Source organism: Astyanax mexicanus, chromosome 10 (genome assembly GCF_023375975.1).
Source record: "Astyanax mexicanus isolate ESR-SI-001 chromosome 10, AstMex3_surface, whole genome shotgun sequence".
NCBI lineage: Eukaryota > Metazoa > Chordata > Actinopteri > Characiformes > Acestrorhamphidae > Astyanax > Astyanax mexicanus.
This window is the reverse complement of record NC_064417.1, coordinates 48,259,870-48,276,244: the sequence shown is the minus strand read 5'-3', so window position 1 is coordinate 48,276,244 and position 16,375 is coordinate 48,259,870. Positions and strand designations below refer to the sequence as shown.

Here is a 16,375-nt window from a genome sequence, read left to right as displayed (position 1 = left end):
ATGCACCCCATCTCTAAATCTGTCAATTTGGCAAAATGTCTTTGAGTGCATTGTAGAGGCATGTTTAACAGTTTATCAGTGACATTTCACCAAGAGGAACACTACCCAAAATGAGCCTATGAGAGCCCTAATCTAGGGTAGAATGGAAAGCGCTTTTGTTTTGTTTTTTATGATCAGCACTTTGTTTAACATTTTGCATTTAGTACAATTTGCAAAGCCTGCTTAAAATACACAGTATTAAATATCATAGAATAAAGAACACGGAAAAGAAAATTACAGTATGATAGAACAATTCTGACAAGTAATATTGAAGATGCACAGCAAGAAAACAGTATTTTCCAAAAAAAAAAAAAAAGTTAGAGAAAAATACATGTAATTTTAATGATGTAATTTGATCTGGGAAGCACTTTTGTATTCATTTACATATCTGCCTGAGACATACCAAGTAAAAACCAAGTTTTGAAACATTATTTTTTTTGTCAGTCTGTGTAGTTTGAACGTTTGCTTGCAATGCATCAATAAGTTATGAGTAATCATACATAATCTTATCAACTGTTCTATTTCAGGAATTACTCTGAAAGATGAAGGGATGCTGATCATCCAGAGAGTGAAGAAAGAGGACGAGGGGTTATATGAGTGTAAGGCCAATAATACTGAAGGCGTGGCGAACTCGAGCGCAGTCATCACTGTACTGGGTGAGTAACAGATCATCTGAGATCAGACCAGCTTCACTTCCTTTTCATTTATAATAATAATGACTGTGCATTACAGCAGCTGTGGCACTGTGAGCTACTGTAATTCAGCTTAGACAGTAGCAAGCTGCAAATTACTTTAAAAAGATTCAGGCAGCCGTTGTGATGCGTGACAAATTAAGAAATCCCATCAGAGTTTTCTCCAGACTGCTACGTGTTCAGCAGGTCAAGTAGTTTTAGCATAACTTCCCTATTTAAGGAATCCCATGAGATGCCGGCTGAGGTTCCTGGGAATGACATGCAGATTCCAGGGCAGTTTTTATGAGGGGGGTTCAGAGAGGGTCTCATCACATGGGAGCTGACCCCTGCGCTGTCTGCGAGACGCTTCGCTAATGACTGGCAGGGAGAGTTCTTAAGGAGCACAGGGCCTGAAACTTGAAACATGCCGAGGCCTCAATCAGACCGGTTACCACGACTTCCTCTGTCCCTCATTCCATCCCATAGAACAGAGTCGAGCTCCAGCATTCCTTCCATGTTCAAAGTGGCAAAGCCTGCCTTGGGAAATTGAGTGACTGAGTTTGGAAAATATGTGCACGTGTGTACATGAATCTCAGCCAGCATCTCTCATTTAAACAGAGAAGGAAGTGTTTTGATATCTTTATTAATTTTTGATAAACATATTTTTTGTGCAGTCCCCAGTGACGAACATTATCACCCACTACACTGTCCACTGTGGGTGGTAATACCTTTTAAAATATATTACTGGTGCACACTTGACACTATGGATTGAGAAATATTAATTAGGGATGCATTAACTGTATATATCTGCTGGAACAGATGCGGATATATATATATATAACCTAAAGAGACATTAAAAACAAATGTAACATTTATTTGCCTAACATTTTAGCTTTCCACCAGCTGTATACAAACTATAAAATTAAAAAATGTTTCTCCTGTGTAATTTGATGTCACATTTTTTGGTTTCACATTTATTTAGCCAATTGGTCTTTACATAGGCTGTGTACAGTTTTAAACCCATCTTTTTTAATAAACAGGTTACATAAAACAATAGATCTATTACAACTAATAAAACTAAATAAAAACAAGCATCATAATTCAGTACAATTCTGCAAAATTCTGTGTTTTGACATCAAAAGCTATGCGAGAAATAGCGTTAAATAAAAGGGAAGAGAAAGAAGATTACAAAGAACAGTAAATTGGCTTTTCCAAGCCAACTAAATTAGTTTAAATCAATGGATTTTAATGTAGCACTTCAGTGTTGGCCAATTTGAACCTTTTCTCGCATACAATGAATACATTAGCAAATATCGACTTATATTGATATACTTCAGATATCATAATGCAGTACTAATGTTAATTGCCTGTACAAATTGCCCTGTGATTAATTGTCCTATCATATCGACAATATAAAGTTTTAAACATATTAAGGGTATTAATGCCACTGACCCAACTGTTCATTTCATTACAGAGAAAGTAATAATCCTGTTTAAGTGGATGGAGCACAAGACATTTTCAATACAATCACATTAAATTCAATAAAATACTTAATATTACAGTATTTAAGTTATGGTTTTAATGGTGTTGCTACTGATGTGATCATGTGTATCGAGGTAAATATCTTGAGTCATTAAAATGTTTAAAAAAAACATTATAACATATTTTTTACCATATTGTCCACCCCTGCATCAAGCTATAGAAACATCCTGTAAAGTTGACCTAGTATTACACTATTTACAGCATCTGCCATAGACTTATGTTTGTTAAAGGATGCTGTCATCAGTTCACTGCTTTCAAACTGAGTTGAAGTTGAGCAGAAAGGGAGGAACGCTATTGGCTGCCGTAGTCTGGTAATGCCATGCTGGTGTTGATGTACACCATGAGCATACTGTTCATATCCATATCGGAATTATATTGTATCGACCATAATTAAGAAATAGGAAATATTCAGAAATAAATTTTGTCCGGACTAATTAGTGTGGTGAGGTAATTTATGTTACCTTGCCATGAGCATGTTTGTCAGTGTTCAACCTTCCTCACAAGATAACACATTACAACTTATGCAGTTGTTATACAGGCATTCACAAGCCATCTCCTGAGGTTTATGGACACGTTATAATCAGTTTATAAACTGCTATCCTATTTCAAAGGGACAAATCTGTCTTGGGAAATTGAGTGAATGAACTTGGGAAATTAAATTACATGTGTTTGCATGAATCTAAGCCAGCGTCTCTCATTCAAGCAGTGAAGGGAGCATTTTTTTTCCCTCTTCTTTTGGAAATCGAAATTCCTAATGGCTTAGGCAGTTTGCTGACTGCTGGAATTTTTGCAATGGATCGCTGAGCGCTGAGTATGCGATAAATAATGTGCTGCGCATAGCCTAAATAAACACTGCACAAACAATGCCATGTGTCCTCACGTTCAGCACGTATACGAAATGTCAGTGAACAAGAGAAATGCCTGTAAAGTCAACAGACTTTTAGAAGCTGTCAGAGAACTGTTTGTCTTAATAAATGACTTTTTGACAGTGCACTTATTCATGTTTGTGTAACTTCAGGTGATGAGGGCAAGACGAACATCGAGGTGATCATCCTGGTGTGCACCGGAGCCGCCGCCACCTTCCTCTGGATCATGCTCATCCTTTTCATCCGCAAACTGAGAACGGTAAAGACTGTAAAGTGTCATTTCTGCTGAGCACTGCTACTATTCCTGGTCAGAACTAGAGTGGGGACAAATTCTTTAAATGTCGCAAGCTGACACACGCTAAAAAGTACTTCAGTTTCTCAATCCAGTAATCGTGTTACTAGAATCCCTTAATAGACATGCTTAGTCATGCTGTCTTTTTAACTGAAATGAGGATACAGCTTAACTGGAATTTGAATAGAGTTCTTGCAGAACGTACAGTACCCCAATTTACAAGGCCAAATACCCAACCCACTCACAATACATGTGAAGTCAGCCACCCTTCCTGTTCCAACTGCTGTTGATGCAGCAGAGTAGTCGAGTAGCATCACAGCGCACTCAGAGGAAAGCACAGCGACTCAGTTCCGATACATCAGCTCACAGATGCCACAGATGCCTTGTGCTGATCCACATCACCCTTTGGAGTGATGTGGGGAGAGAGCGCAATCTACCCAACCAAAGAGAGAGCAAGGCCAATTGTGCTCCCTTGGGGCTACAGCAGCTGATTGTAAGCTGCATAATAAGGATTCTAACCAGTAATCTCCCAATCATAGTGGCAGCACTTAGCCCAGACCAGCTACAGCTACAGACCATGGCAAATCAGTTTTGTGTTACTGTATCACTGGTGGCTACCCATTCATAGGCCTGGACAATTATTAGATTGAATTAATTAATTTAAAACAACATTCAGAGCTTCTAACCAACATAATCCTGCCTGTGTCAATTATTATTTTTATTCTGTATACTTTCCCCAGTATGCACATGTACTCCCCACTTAAAAACATACTATTACTACTACATACTGTGACTTTGCCTCATCAAGCCACCTAAGTAAATAATTTGCGCTATTCTTAAAAACAAAATTAAATCTGAAACTATTGACTTACAAAGTTAATCCTGTTACAGAAGTAGACCAACATAGTGTTAGGAGTCTTGCCCAAGGACTCTTATTGGTGTAGTCCAGCATAAAGTCACCCAGAGTAGGAATTGAACCCCAGTCTCCCACATGTTGGCAGGTAGCTGTGTTATCTACTGAGTCACACCAAGCAAGCAACTTGAACCAAAGAAAAAATTAAATAATCATTCAATAAATATTCATTAATGTTAGTTAATCATAATACGGATTTAAGGTCATATTGCGCAGCACTGCATCAACTACAGTTGCCCACTGCTCAATTACTGTGTATCCCAGAACATGACAAGATTATCAACATTGTTTACTTATTGTTTATCTATGAGTGGTGATAATGTTTTGGCTCATTATTGTACCGTATAATGCAGCTATGAGGCTGTGATGATTAGTCACCTTTCACTTTCTGTTCCATTCCAGCCAAACTCTGCAGATCTAAAGACAGGCTACCTGTCCATCATCATGGATCCAGAGCAGATGCCTCTTGATGAGCAGTGTGACCGTCTGCCTTACGACAGCAACAAGTGGGAGTTCCCTAGAGATCGTCTCAGACTGGGTGAGCTCCATACCTCTCCATTTTTATACACATTCATCAGCTGCTGTTAAAAACCCATATGTAAACCAGTAATAGTAGAAACACACTAGCATAAAACTGAGTGCATTAGCATTTGTAGCTCCTTTTAAAGTTCTGCTTTATTATCATTTTAAAACATGATCTAAATCAGGGCTACACACAAACTGGGATTGCAGCGTTGTTTTCTGTGATATGTATTTAACCCTTGTGTGGTGTTCATATTTTTGTTACTCGTTTACTTTGTTACATGCTCGCTTCACCTAAATTGCAAGCAATATAAACAGCTTACATGGTTCATATTTGCCCTTTATCTTTCTTATGTTACATTTCTTTCAAAAAGTGCTACTCTTTTTGTTATTAGTTTTTTTAATAAAAAGTAAAAGAAAATGAATTAAACTCAAGATATGAGTAGAAAATTTGTTTAGTGTCAAATTTACAAATGAAGCAATGTTTATTAGCCCTTGGCCAAACATACTGTATGTAATATAAATGTGTGTGGGGGGGTGTACAGTGTATGTTTATTGAAAATGTTTTTTGATATATGTTTTTCACAAAAAATGAGCCAATGCCAATGAGTTCGAGTTAGAATAAATATTTTTTTAGTATCATTTGATGAAAAATGAAAACATCACACAAGGGTTAAAAATGAAAAAATCAGGAAGTTTCATTAGATTTTACAAGAAGTCATTGATCCACAAGAAGTCATGATATTAGAGTTTTTCTCAGTTACTTTGAGGCATTTCTTAAATCAGAACTGATATTTGCAGCACAGTGTGGGCAAACAGCAGCAGTAGGTATATATATCAGTGTCAGGGTCATCAGAATGAAAAGTTTCTTAGTCATTGATTCTTACTGTGTAAGGATTTTCACAATGCTAATATTGATGACAGATCGAAAAGGATTAAAAAAATCGTCACATTTACCTGTGAATCATAAATCAGTTTCAACAGTACAAAATAACATACTACTGTTTATAAAAGCCTGACTGTAAGAAAAATCTAAAGATATCTAGAAGATATATAATCATCAATTCAGGAAATATTTACCAGAAAAGTCTAATAGAAATGTATAAAATCTGCTCAGGGTGCGTGAAGGAGGGACGAGGAGAGCGGATGCAAATGCGAGAGATTTTATTAAACAATAAACAAAAGACAAAAATAAACAAATAAACTGAAACTAAACTGAAAACAAGAAACACGGGACACAGAGACGCAACCATAACAGGCTAACAAAGCACAAGAACCGACACGAGGGAAAGGGAGCACGGACTATAAATAGTGTAACACACACACGGGAAACAGAAAACACCTGGGGCTAAGGGGCGGAGTTACAAATGAACACAGGTGAGGGCAAGAAACACTGAGGAACACGGATCACGTGGGAGACACACTCACAGTCACAAGCAGAGACAGGCACAGAAAAGGTAAATAAACACAGAAACAAGAGAACAGACAGGGACCACGTGACATTAACAGACTCTGACAACTAGTTAAACTAATCTGTAAATGTAAGGACGTATGCAGTGAACTAAAAACGGGCTGTTCTGGTGGGTAATCAAGTTCAGCAGAGTACAGTATAATATATTGTGCTCTGCATATCAGAAGCAATTGATTATTTGGGTAACAGCAGACAGCTGTTTGAATAAAATACATGAGAAATGGCTTCTGTGATTTGCACATTTATGACTAGATGACGTGCAGATTATACAACTGTTTTTGAGAAATTCAGTTCTGATGTGAGAAATGCTTCAAAACGACAGAGAAAAACTGTAATAATGCACTCTGTGTGTCAAATATTGAGTAAAATAAACAATCATGGGTATATATGATCTGCTTCTGATAGAAAATAAAATCTAAATTTGGAAAAAATATGATTTTTTCTTTTTAAAGTAAGTTGTCTTGACATTATACAAGATACTGAATGTCCTGCAGTGCACCTATTGCAGTAAATACTGTTATAACAATGCTAAAATTAGTCAATATATTGTCACAGGAATTATTGTGATAAATATTTTTATTGTCATTTTAATATCATTTCATGCCATTATATGTTATCATGGTTCTACAATTACATTATTTTATAGAACAAAGGATTTAATGGCCTCTCCTCTCTAAGAAAAGCATAATTGACCTCATTAAAACTGAGGTCATTTCAATATATTTTATGGTAATTAAGGCTCTTGAGTTTTTTCCACACATTCTTTACTGTTGTTCACACACTTTTTATAGTGGATTTTTTATTTTCCTCCACACATTTCTCAACACACTCCCTCACTCCCACACACACACTGTGGTATTTAAATCTGATCATCGTGTTGTCCATGACCATCATCTGAACTTCCTTAATCCTTAGCCTGATCCATCATGTGATGAGCAGTTTGGCATTTTGCATTGTCTTGTTGCCATGTCAAGTGATATTTTTGTAGTTCTTTACCAAGAAAAAGGGATAAATCCCTCCAAAAACATCTTAAACATCTGCGAAACATCAAAGTATGACATACGCACATCTGAGCAGTGCTTTCTGACTGCCAGCGTGTTACTATATCCTGTTGTAAAAGATCTGAACAACATTGGTGACGGTCACGTGCCAGAGTGGCATGCATCCGCTATCTCTGTCTGTCTTTTCGGATGAAAATATTGTGCCATTATTTATCAGAGACCTGTCGCTGTCGTCCTCTCTTAACTACCCCATAAATTCCCTGTGGAGGGCCGACCAAGTGGTCCCAAGCTCAGCAGGTTGTTTTAATTACAGGCCCATATCTCTCTTGACAGGGCAACCAGCCTGATTTATGAGCCTCCAGGCACACTGGCAAACTCACGGCTCTGTTTCTCTCCGTGTTTTTGCTTTGAAACAGGTAAAACTCTGGGACACGGGGCTTTCGGGAAGGTTGTGGAGGCGTCTGCGTTTGGCATCGACAAGCTCTCCACGTGCAAAACTGTCGCTGTTAAAATGCTGAAAGGTACGTTTTATTTATTTATTTAACAGTTCAGGGAAAGTACAAAAAAGCCAGCAGGGCTTTTACTAGGCACTTTACCATTGTATTTAAATAAATGACAAGTTAATACATTTTTTTTAACTCACTGCAGGCAAATTTGCACAAACACTGATATGCCACATATCATGGGACAGGATCTAGTATTATTTCCACTGTAAGTTGAAGAATGCAGCACAGAACTTTGGGATATGCATGTGGGTTCTATTGCATTGAATGTGGATGTGATTTAAAGATGTGGTTCATGTGGTGTAATGGATAACACCACCCCCTTCCAGTGAGCTACCATGTTCAAGACTTAGGTTCAATTCCTGGTCAGGGTGACTATGCTATACAATAAGAGTCCTTGGGCAAGACTCCCAACACTACATTGACCCACTTGCAAGTCAATCTGGATTAAAAAAAAAGTAAAAAAAAAAAAAAGTGGCAAAATTAATAAAAATCTTTTTAGCAATTCGTCCAAAAATCTTAATTTTGACTGGGGTGGTTAAGAAGGTTGAGGTGGGGTGGTATAATGATGAGAGGTAACTGTGTAGTGTACTAGTGTTATATTAGCACATACCTCTGCATAGAAAGAGGGATGTTGCTCTGTTGTTTTGTATTATTTTTCTGCACTATTCTTAAGATGAAAAAGTATTAATCATTTTAAAAATCTTCATTTTGGTGCATCTCTGTAAAATCTAATGTCTTATCCATCTGGTACCCACCGTCTCACTTTACCTTGCCATGAGCACATTGCCCACTGTTCAGACTTACTCACAAGGTAACACCTTACAACATATACAAGTGTTGGCATTCCCAAGCCATCCCCTTCATAATGTAACACTGCATGATGAATTTCTTACATATTGCTATCCCATGACTTTTGGCACATCAGTGTATATTCCAAGCCAGACCCATGAACTCACGTTACCTTGTCACGTCATCGGCTGAATCTCTCCAGCTGAAAGCGAACAGACGTGACACAGCTTCGAGGTTTGAGGTAAAACAGTGATGGATAGTTTCACTCCAGCATGAACGTTTTAAATGGTGCAGACATGATTAGCAGCTGCGCCTGAGCTCTTGCATGCAGAGGTAACAGCCCAGGACCCAAACGTCCTGTTAAATATGATCATCTGCAGATATATAAAATTACCAGGATGTCCAGGATGACGCAAGGTTCAAAAGTGTGAGGTAGAAATGGACTCAACATGCAGCTCTCAATGTACACATTAACTTAACTAACCTCAGGCAGATGTTTCTGAGACTAGATAACAGTAAGAAACTCAATCCAATGAGAATACATCTTTACTTTGTATTTATAACCTCAGCAGCACCTTATTTATACAGTATATCCTTTTGAAAAGCGCTCAATCCTGTATCTGTAAATACTATTATTATTGGTTTGTGTATTATCTGTTTATTACCCATACTGACTCCAGAGTATCCATAAAATTTGCAATTTCTTTACTATACCTCAGATTTATATCTTATAAATTATATTTCAACCAGCTGCAATACATATTCTATATTCTATTTATTATTTCATAGTTTGTACTCTTAGCTTGTTATATTTTGTCTGTTACCGTGCATTTGCACAGCATTGGATAGGTAATATATTAGGCATGCACTACATTTTTGGAAATAGGGTTGCACGATATTGAAAGTAACGATATTTAAAAAAAGAAAAATAGCCACATTTTGCCAGAAGTCAATTATATAATCATTAATAAGGTAGATTGTCATGCAAAATGAGAAACATGTGATTTTTTCTTTGTATGAAGCTACACAATTGTTTTATTGCATGTCTTGCAATGTGACTATTGCACACATGTACATTACATTCTATGCTAATACGATATATATTGTGCAGCCCTGTTTGGCAACCAAACTATGTTTTGGTGTTTGGCTGAAACAGTGAATAATTTGTACCAAATAAAGACATTTTTGATTATATTGCAACCAGTAGGAATGCTGAAAAATGTTCAATAGTTGCATGTTAACTTTTGCATTTGCATTTTCTTAAAAAAAAAAAAAACAAGACAAAAATAGGATAATTGTATTCATGCAATAGTGAAACAAGTGGCACAATTATGTTAAAAACTTTTGACCAACTGGTATTTTTAAAGCCTAAAATAAGTGATTCATCTGCAGAGAGATATTATCTGCTTGAGGTTGAGGCTGGTCAGAATAACTTGCCCCTCTCTGACTGATTATTCAGCAGCGTATGGAGAGCAGTCAGACACGGGGAAGAGCGATGAGCGCTGCTGTGCTGCTGGAGCTCTGTGATGATGATAAATCAGAGATCTAGAGATACGTAATTCCTTTGGTGTCACAATATCAATCCTCCCTAATCATTAATCATCAACAGAGAGAGAGAGAGAGAGAGAGAGAGAGAAAGAGAGGGAGAAGGAGATAGAGGGGGGGGGCAAGAGAATCAGAGAGAGAAATAGAGGAAAAGTGGGCAAGAGTGAGAGAAGGAGAAAGTTAAAGGGAGACAAAATGAGGTAAAGAGATTCAGAGCAAGAGAAAAGAAAAGAGGGATGAGACAAACAGGGAGATATAAAAATAGAGTAAGAGAAAGTGAAAGAGAGGAAGAAAGAATGAGGAAAGAGAGACAGAAGGATGAGAAAGAGAGAGAAGACTGAGATAAAGAAAATGAGAGGGAGAAAGAGAGCAGGAGCTAGAGAAGGAGAAAGGGAGAGGAAAAGGGAAAGAGTAGAGATGGAGAGAGAGAGAAAGAGTGAGTTCAAGAAAGAAAGGTAGAGAGAATGAGGGAAAAAGAGGTAGAAAGAATGAGGGAAAGAGAGGTAGAGAGAATGAGGGAAAGAGAGAGACGGAAGAAAAGAAAAGAGAGAAAGGGATGAGAAAAAGAGGGAGATATAAAAATAGAGTAAGAGAAAGAGAAAGAGAGGAAGAAAGAATAAGGAAAGAGAGACAGAAGGATGAGAAAGAGAGAGAAGACTGAGATAAAGAAAATGAGAGGGAGAAGGAGAAAGGGAGAGGAAGAGGGAAAGAGTAGAGATAGAGAGAGAAGGACAGAGAGAGAGAAAGAGTGACTTCGAGAAAGAAAAGTAGAGAGAATGAGGGAAAGAGAGATAGCTGGATGAGAAAGAGAGAGAAGGAGAAAAAGAGAATGAGAGGGAGAGAACAAGAACGAGATAAGGAGAAAGGGAGAGGGAAAGAGTAAAAGTAAAAAATAGAGAGGGAGAAGAGAGAGAAGGAGAGGGGGAGAGAGACAGAGACAGAAGAAGAGAGAGTAAGAGAGAGAGAGAGAGAGGTTTGTCGGATGCTTCTGTGCTGTGTTCACTGTGGGTCAGCTCCTAATAAAAAGAAGTCTCTAGAATTCCTGTGTTGTGGATCTGCACTGTCTGCTTTTCCACACTACACTGAGAACTGAGTCAGATCTGTATGGAGTCTGTAGTTTGTTTATGTTAAACAAAATTTCAACAACAAAAAGACATGCTGTCATCCAGAAAACGTCTAAAATCATAAAGTGAAGGGAAATCAACTCAATTTACAATAGTTCAAAACCAAAGTTAAATTGTGATCTAGACTATAAAGAAATTCAACGTACAGTTCCTGCAGCAAATTCATATTTTTCTGCATTATAGATTAATACTGAAGTCTTTCAAACTATAAAGAAAATAATATATTATATTATAAATTATATATTTCAGATTCTTCAAAGTAGCACCTCTTGCTTAGATGACAGTTTTGGCTGTATTTCCTCAGTCAGTTTTATGAGGTAGAGTCACCTGGAATCCAGGCTTTCAGTTAACAGCTGTGCTGAACTCATCAAGGGTTAATTACTTGAATTTCTAGTCTTTTAATGTGTTTGAGAGCATCAGTTGTAAAATAGTGAAGAGGTAGAGTTACAGGTATACAGTGAATAGTGAATATTTGAGTAATGTTCTAATCCAGATTATGAGAAACAAGAACTACTCAACTAAGTGAAGCAAAAAATACTAAAAAGTACTTTAAGAAATTAAGATCAGACAATTCGAAACATTTCAAGAACTCAAAACGTTAGGATGAAACTGGCACTCATCAGGGCCACCCCAGGAAAGGAAGAGCAAGAGTTTCTCTGTTGTACAATAAAAGTTCATCAGAGTTACCAGCCTCAGAAACCACAAGTTAACAGCTCCCCAGATAAAAGCAGAGTATTTTGGTTGGTTTAACACTTTTAAGTTACTACATGATTCTGTATGTGTTCCTTCATTGTCTGGATCACTAGAAAAATCGAAAAGGAATATAATGCAAAATATGCTGGAGTCAATGTGCAAACTGAACAGGGCTTAAATTCCTCTGAATGGGGGTCCCTGGGCTGAGACTCCAGTAAGGTTTGAGTTATTACTGAAAGTGGAACATAGCTCTTGTGTGTCACTTTGATGGAGTTAAGCTGTAGGAAGCCTAACGCGTTAAGACAAACAGTTTCCCCCCACGACTCCGTGACTTCTGAGGGTCATCAGGACGGCAGACTTTGACCCACGTCTCTCGGAATCTCCTGATATAGTTGGTTCAGCTCTGAGAAATAGTTAAACGCCTCCTTTTTCTTAAAGAAACCTTTTCTTTAAACTTGCATTGCCATAATATGTTTATTTCAGTGCTTAATTACAATATGATATTATATATGATTATAATGTGTAGCATGTGCTGAGCTGTCTGTTTAAAAGATATTTAAAACACATTCCATGACAGTTGTGACCCAGTCTGACCTCAGAGTCTCCTCTATAATGAATTGATGTTCTCTGTTTACGACGTTCTCAACTATCAAAATGCACTTAAATGGTTTGTTTTTATGTTATAGTGTGTTGAAGACAAACCGGTGCCCTGGAGGCAAAACTCAATTATGCTGTTTGTTTATAGAGACTCAATAATATCAGTTTATTTTAATGCTTGAGACTTTCTGGGATTAAATCCTAAACAAGCGAACAGACAGACAGATAGATAGATAGTCTTTATCTGTAGAAAATAATGTTAGAATAACACAGATAATGGATAACAGTCATTTAAAGGCAGATTATTGTATCTATAGGAATTAAATAGAGCTACAGTATGTAATTCAGTAATGCAGACACTCAGGTATGTATCCCAGAAATGTATCCCACATTGGCAGTAGTGGATGAAGTACCCATGTTTTTGAGTTTTAGAGATACCTAAGGTGAAATATTACTCCAGTAAATGTAAATGTCCTCCTTTTAGACCCTTTAAATCACTTTAGTTAAAATATAAGCCTTCAAATATACTTAAGTAGTCCTTACGTACAAAATAGCTTGATTTATTATAATTTATTTTGACTCTTAACATCCCATTATCATGTTTGTAACATTCTGGCTCCTTTTCCGCTAAAATCAACTTTTTCTTGTTCTTTGTGAAATACAATAGGTCTCTCCGAGTTGTATATACAGACAGGTAGGCATTGTCTGCTGCAGTGCTGTTAGCCAATCAGAAGCGATATGTTTGCATATATATTCTCATGGATTCACAAGCAAGTTTTCAGTGAAACCAGTAATTCAGTGAAATAAAGCAGGGCTAAATAGAAACACCGGAGCACTTTTTTTACAAAAACAACTTACATGATATTCATTCATTTGATTTGAGGTAGAACCAAGTGACTTTAAATAACATTATCAACTAGTAAAGTTTATATTTTCAAGATTAAGATTTATTAGCAACTTTTAAAGATAAAAAAAAAACTTGCTTTAAACATGTGCATCTATATATTCCATATATTTCATTATTTATGCAGCATAGACACTCACACAGTTTGACACTGTTGCGCTTATTTTGATCTGGGTAGCCACAGTATGTCTAACAGGTTAAAACTGGCAATAAACACAAAAAACGAACAAGAAAACATATTTAAGTACAGTAATGAAATACATTTACTTTGCACAGTGGCACCTTTCCAGATGTTAAAGGTGTTTCCTCTCTCCTTGTCTATATCAGGCGGTGCTACAAATAACGAGTGGAGGGCACTGATGTGTGAACTGAAAATACTCATCCATATTGGTCACCATCTCAACGTGGTGAATCTGCTGGGAGCCTGCACTAAACAAGGAGGTGAGAATAATACAACTGTCATTCAGGATCTACTGTGAGTTGACTGTGTGAGTTAGCTTAAACCCTGTTATCCTGTTATGTATGTCCTTGTTTCAGGTCCGCTGATGATAATAGTGGAATACTGCAAGTATGGAAACCTGTCCAACTACCTGAGGAGCAAACGGGGAGATTTTGTTGTGTATAAGGTAGGTAGAGTCACTTCACAATCATTTCAAGACAAATCAGATTTTTAAAATGCTACGTTCAAAGATAGCATTACGTTACGTTACATTACATTTTGTCCAAGGCGACTTACAATAATGATGTACATTTAGCAATAGAGGACATAGAAGTTCAAGGTAAAAAACATTTATAACAGGACCCTAAGGAGGCTAAAGGGAAATAGTGGGATAGAGGAGTGAAGGAGGGGAAGAAGGAAATGAGGTTAGAAGTAGTTAGTTTAGTTAGAGGTGTTAGGAGAAGAAGTGCTCTTTGAAGAGCTCTGTCTTCAGGAGTTTATTAAAGATAGCGAGAGATTCTCCTGATCTGGTAGTAGAAGGTAGTTAGTTAGAGGTGTTAGGAGAGTAAGTGCTCTTTGAAGAGCTCTGTCTTCAGGAGTTTATTAAAGATAGTGAGAGATTCTCCTGATCTGGTAGTAGAAGGTAGTTAGTTAGAGGTGTTAGGAGAGTAAGTGCTCTTTGAAGAGCTCTGTCTTCAGGAGTTTATTAAAGATAGTGAGAGACGCTCCTGATCTGGTAGTAGAAGGTAGTTAGTTAGAGGTGTTAGGAGAGTTAAGTGCTCTTTGAAGAGCTCTGTCTTCAGGAGTTTCTTAAAGATAGCGATTGATTCTCCTGATCTGGTAGTAGAAGGTAGTTTGTTCCACCATTGGGGAACTCTGTAGGAGAACAGTCTGGATTCTTTGTGTGGCTTTATGACACGTTTCCTTTTTTTTTTTTAAGTGTGACATATTTACATACATCATTTAGCTCATCCAATAGAATCTGCTTAGTAAGATTGTAAAGCCCTTATGTTTTGGATTTGGGGTTTTATGGGCAAAAATACAAAATAGCTTTGCAAATGTTACACATTTCAATGTGAATGTTAACACAGGGTGTGTGCAGGTCCTAAAAAATGCACATTTACAAAAGAGAAAAATGATTAAGACTCAGGAACATTTCAAAAAGTTGTTATTAGCCTGTAGCTACCAATTAGTATCCATTAGGATGTAATACATATCAGAAAATCATAAGGGTGAATTAGTATTACAGTACAGATTATTTATTTAGACAAATTTAGTTATACAAACACAATCTGCATAATATGAGATTGCTTGTGTATGAGTGTATCTTGTGTTAAAGGAACATAATAATCTACATTATAACCTGCACTGTAGACTGTAGACTATTTCTACATATTACACATATTGATTTTATTTAAATAAATTTAAATGTAGTGACTCGTTTCATTCTACCAATAATTAATAGAAAACTAGAAATCTATAATTTAGCAAAATTATTTTCCTGAAAACAGAAATACTTTAAATAAAATAAAATAAAATCAATTTGATTAAAAAAAAAAAGAAGTAAGGAACATGGATGTGTTTATGTTTGTTGTATCATTACTCATTACTGCAAACTGTATCTGAAACTACAGTTGAAGTGAGATTAAAGTCACATAAAAGTTTTTTAAAAATCCAGTTTAACAATTTAACTTGCGGTGTTAGAACTCTGGGCGATATAGTATGTTAAAAATATTGTGTTGCGGTATTCACAGACATTTTTGTTTAATGATTTAATGATATAATAATATTTATCATAATAGATTTACTTATTACATTGATTTTGATTCAAATTGTGCTGCACTCCATCATATAAGGGCTCTAATAATGTGTAATTACACTCCCTGTTAACAAATGTGCATTTGATCTCTGATGATATGTTTGATATGCTTAAAAAAATTGTATAGTATTAAAAAATATTGTCATATTGCCCACCCTTATAACCGCCGCTCTTTCTCCTTCAGTCTCAGGACGGGAAGGCTCTGCGCTCGAGTTCAGGCTGTGATCTGAGTGAGCTGATTAAGCGCAGGTTGGAGAGCGTGGCCAGCACTGGAAGCTCGGCCAGTTCAGGCTTTATTGAAGATAAGAGCTACTGCGACTCGGAGGAAGAGGAAGAAGGTAGTGGCTGAGAGTCTTCCTTTTTCCCCCCTCCCTCACCTCCATCCCCCCTCACCTCCGTCCCCCCTCACCTCCGTCCCACCCTCCTCCTGTGCCTGTTTTTTCCCTTCTCCGTCTGATAGGAAGCTTCCTCTGACACTCATATATACATTCGATATTTAGTGCGCGCCACTGTCACCCGCGGTGCCCGAAGCTTGTTTTTCTTTATTTCCTGTCCAGTGGTCCTGGTACGCCGGGTCGTGTTGTCCTCTGACTGTTATTTCTGGTTTGATAAACTGTTTACTCAGGTGGGAAACCCTCTGGA

General features: G+C 37.1%; 1 protein-coding gene across 1 annotated transcript in view; it reads left to right on the top strand.

The window, feature by feature from the left end:
* kdrl (kinase insert domain receptor like) overlaps positions 1-16,375 on the top strand; it is a 101,998-nt gene that overhangs the window by 47,764 nt on the left and 37,859 nt on the right. The window contains exons 15-21 of the mRNA XM_022684284.2: positions 567-695; positions 3,271-3,377; positions 4,726-4,861; positions 7,734-7,838; positions 13,803-13,916; positions 14,013-14,101; positions 15,918-16,071. Of these exons, the coding sequence (XP_022540005.2) occupies positions 567-695; positions 3,271-3,377; positions 4,726-4,861; positions 7,734-7,838; positions 13,803-13,916; positions 14,013-14,101; positions 15,918-16,071 (834 nt within the window). The remainder of the gene's footprint in view (positions 1-566; positions 696-3,270; positions 3,378-4,725; positions 4,862-7,733; positions 7,839-13,802; positions 13,917-14,012; positions 14,102-15,917; positions 16,072-16,375) is intronic.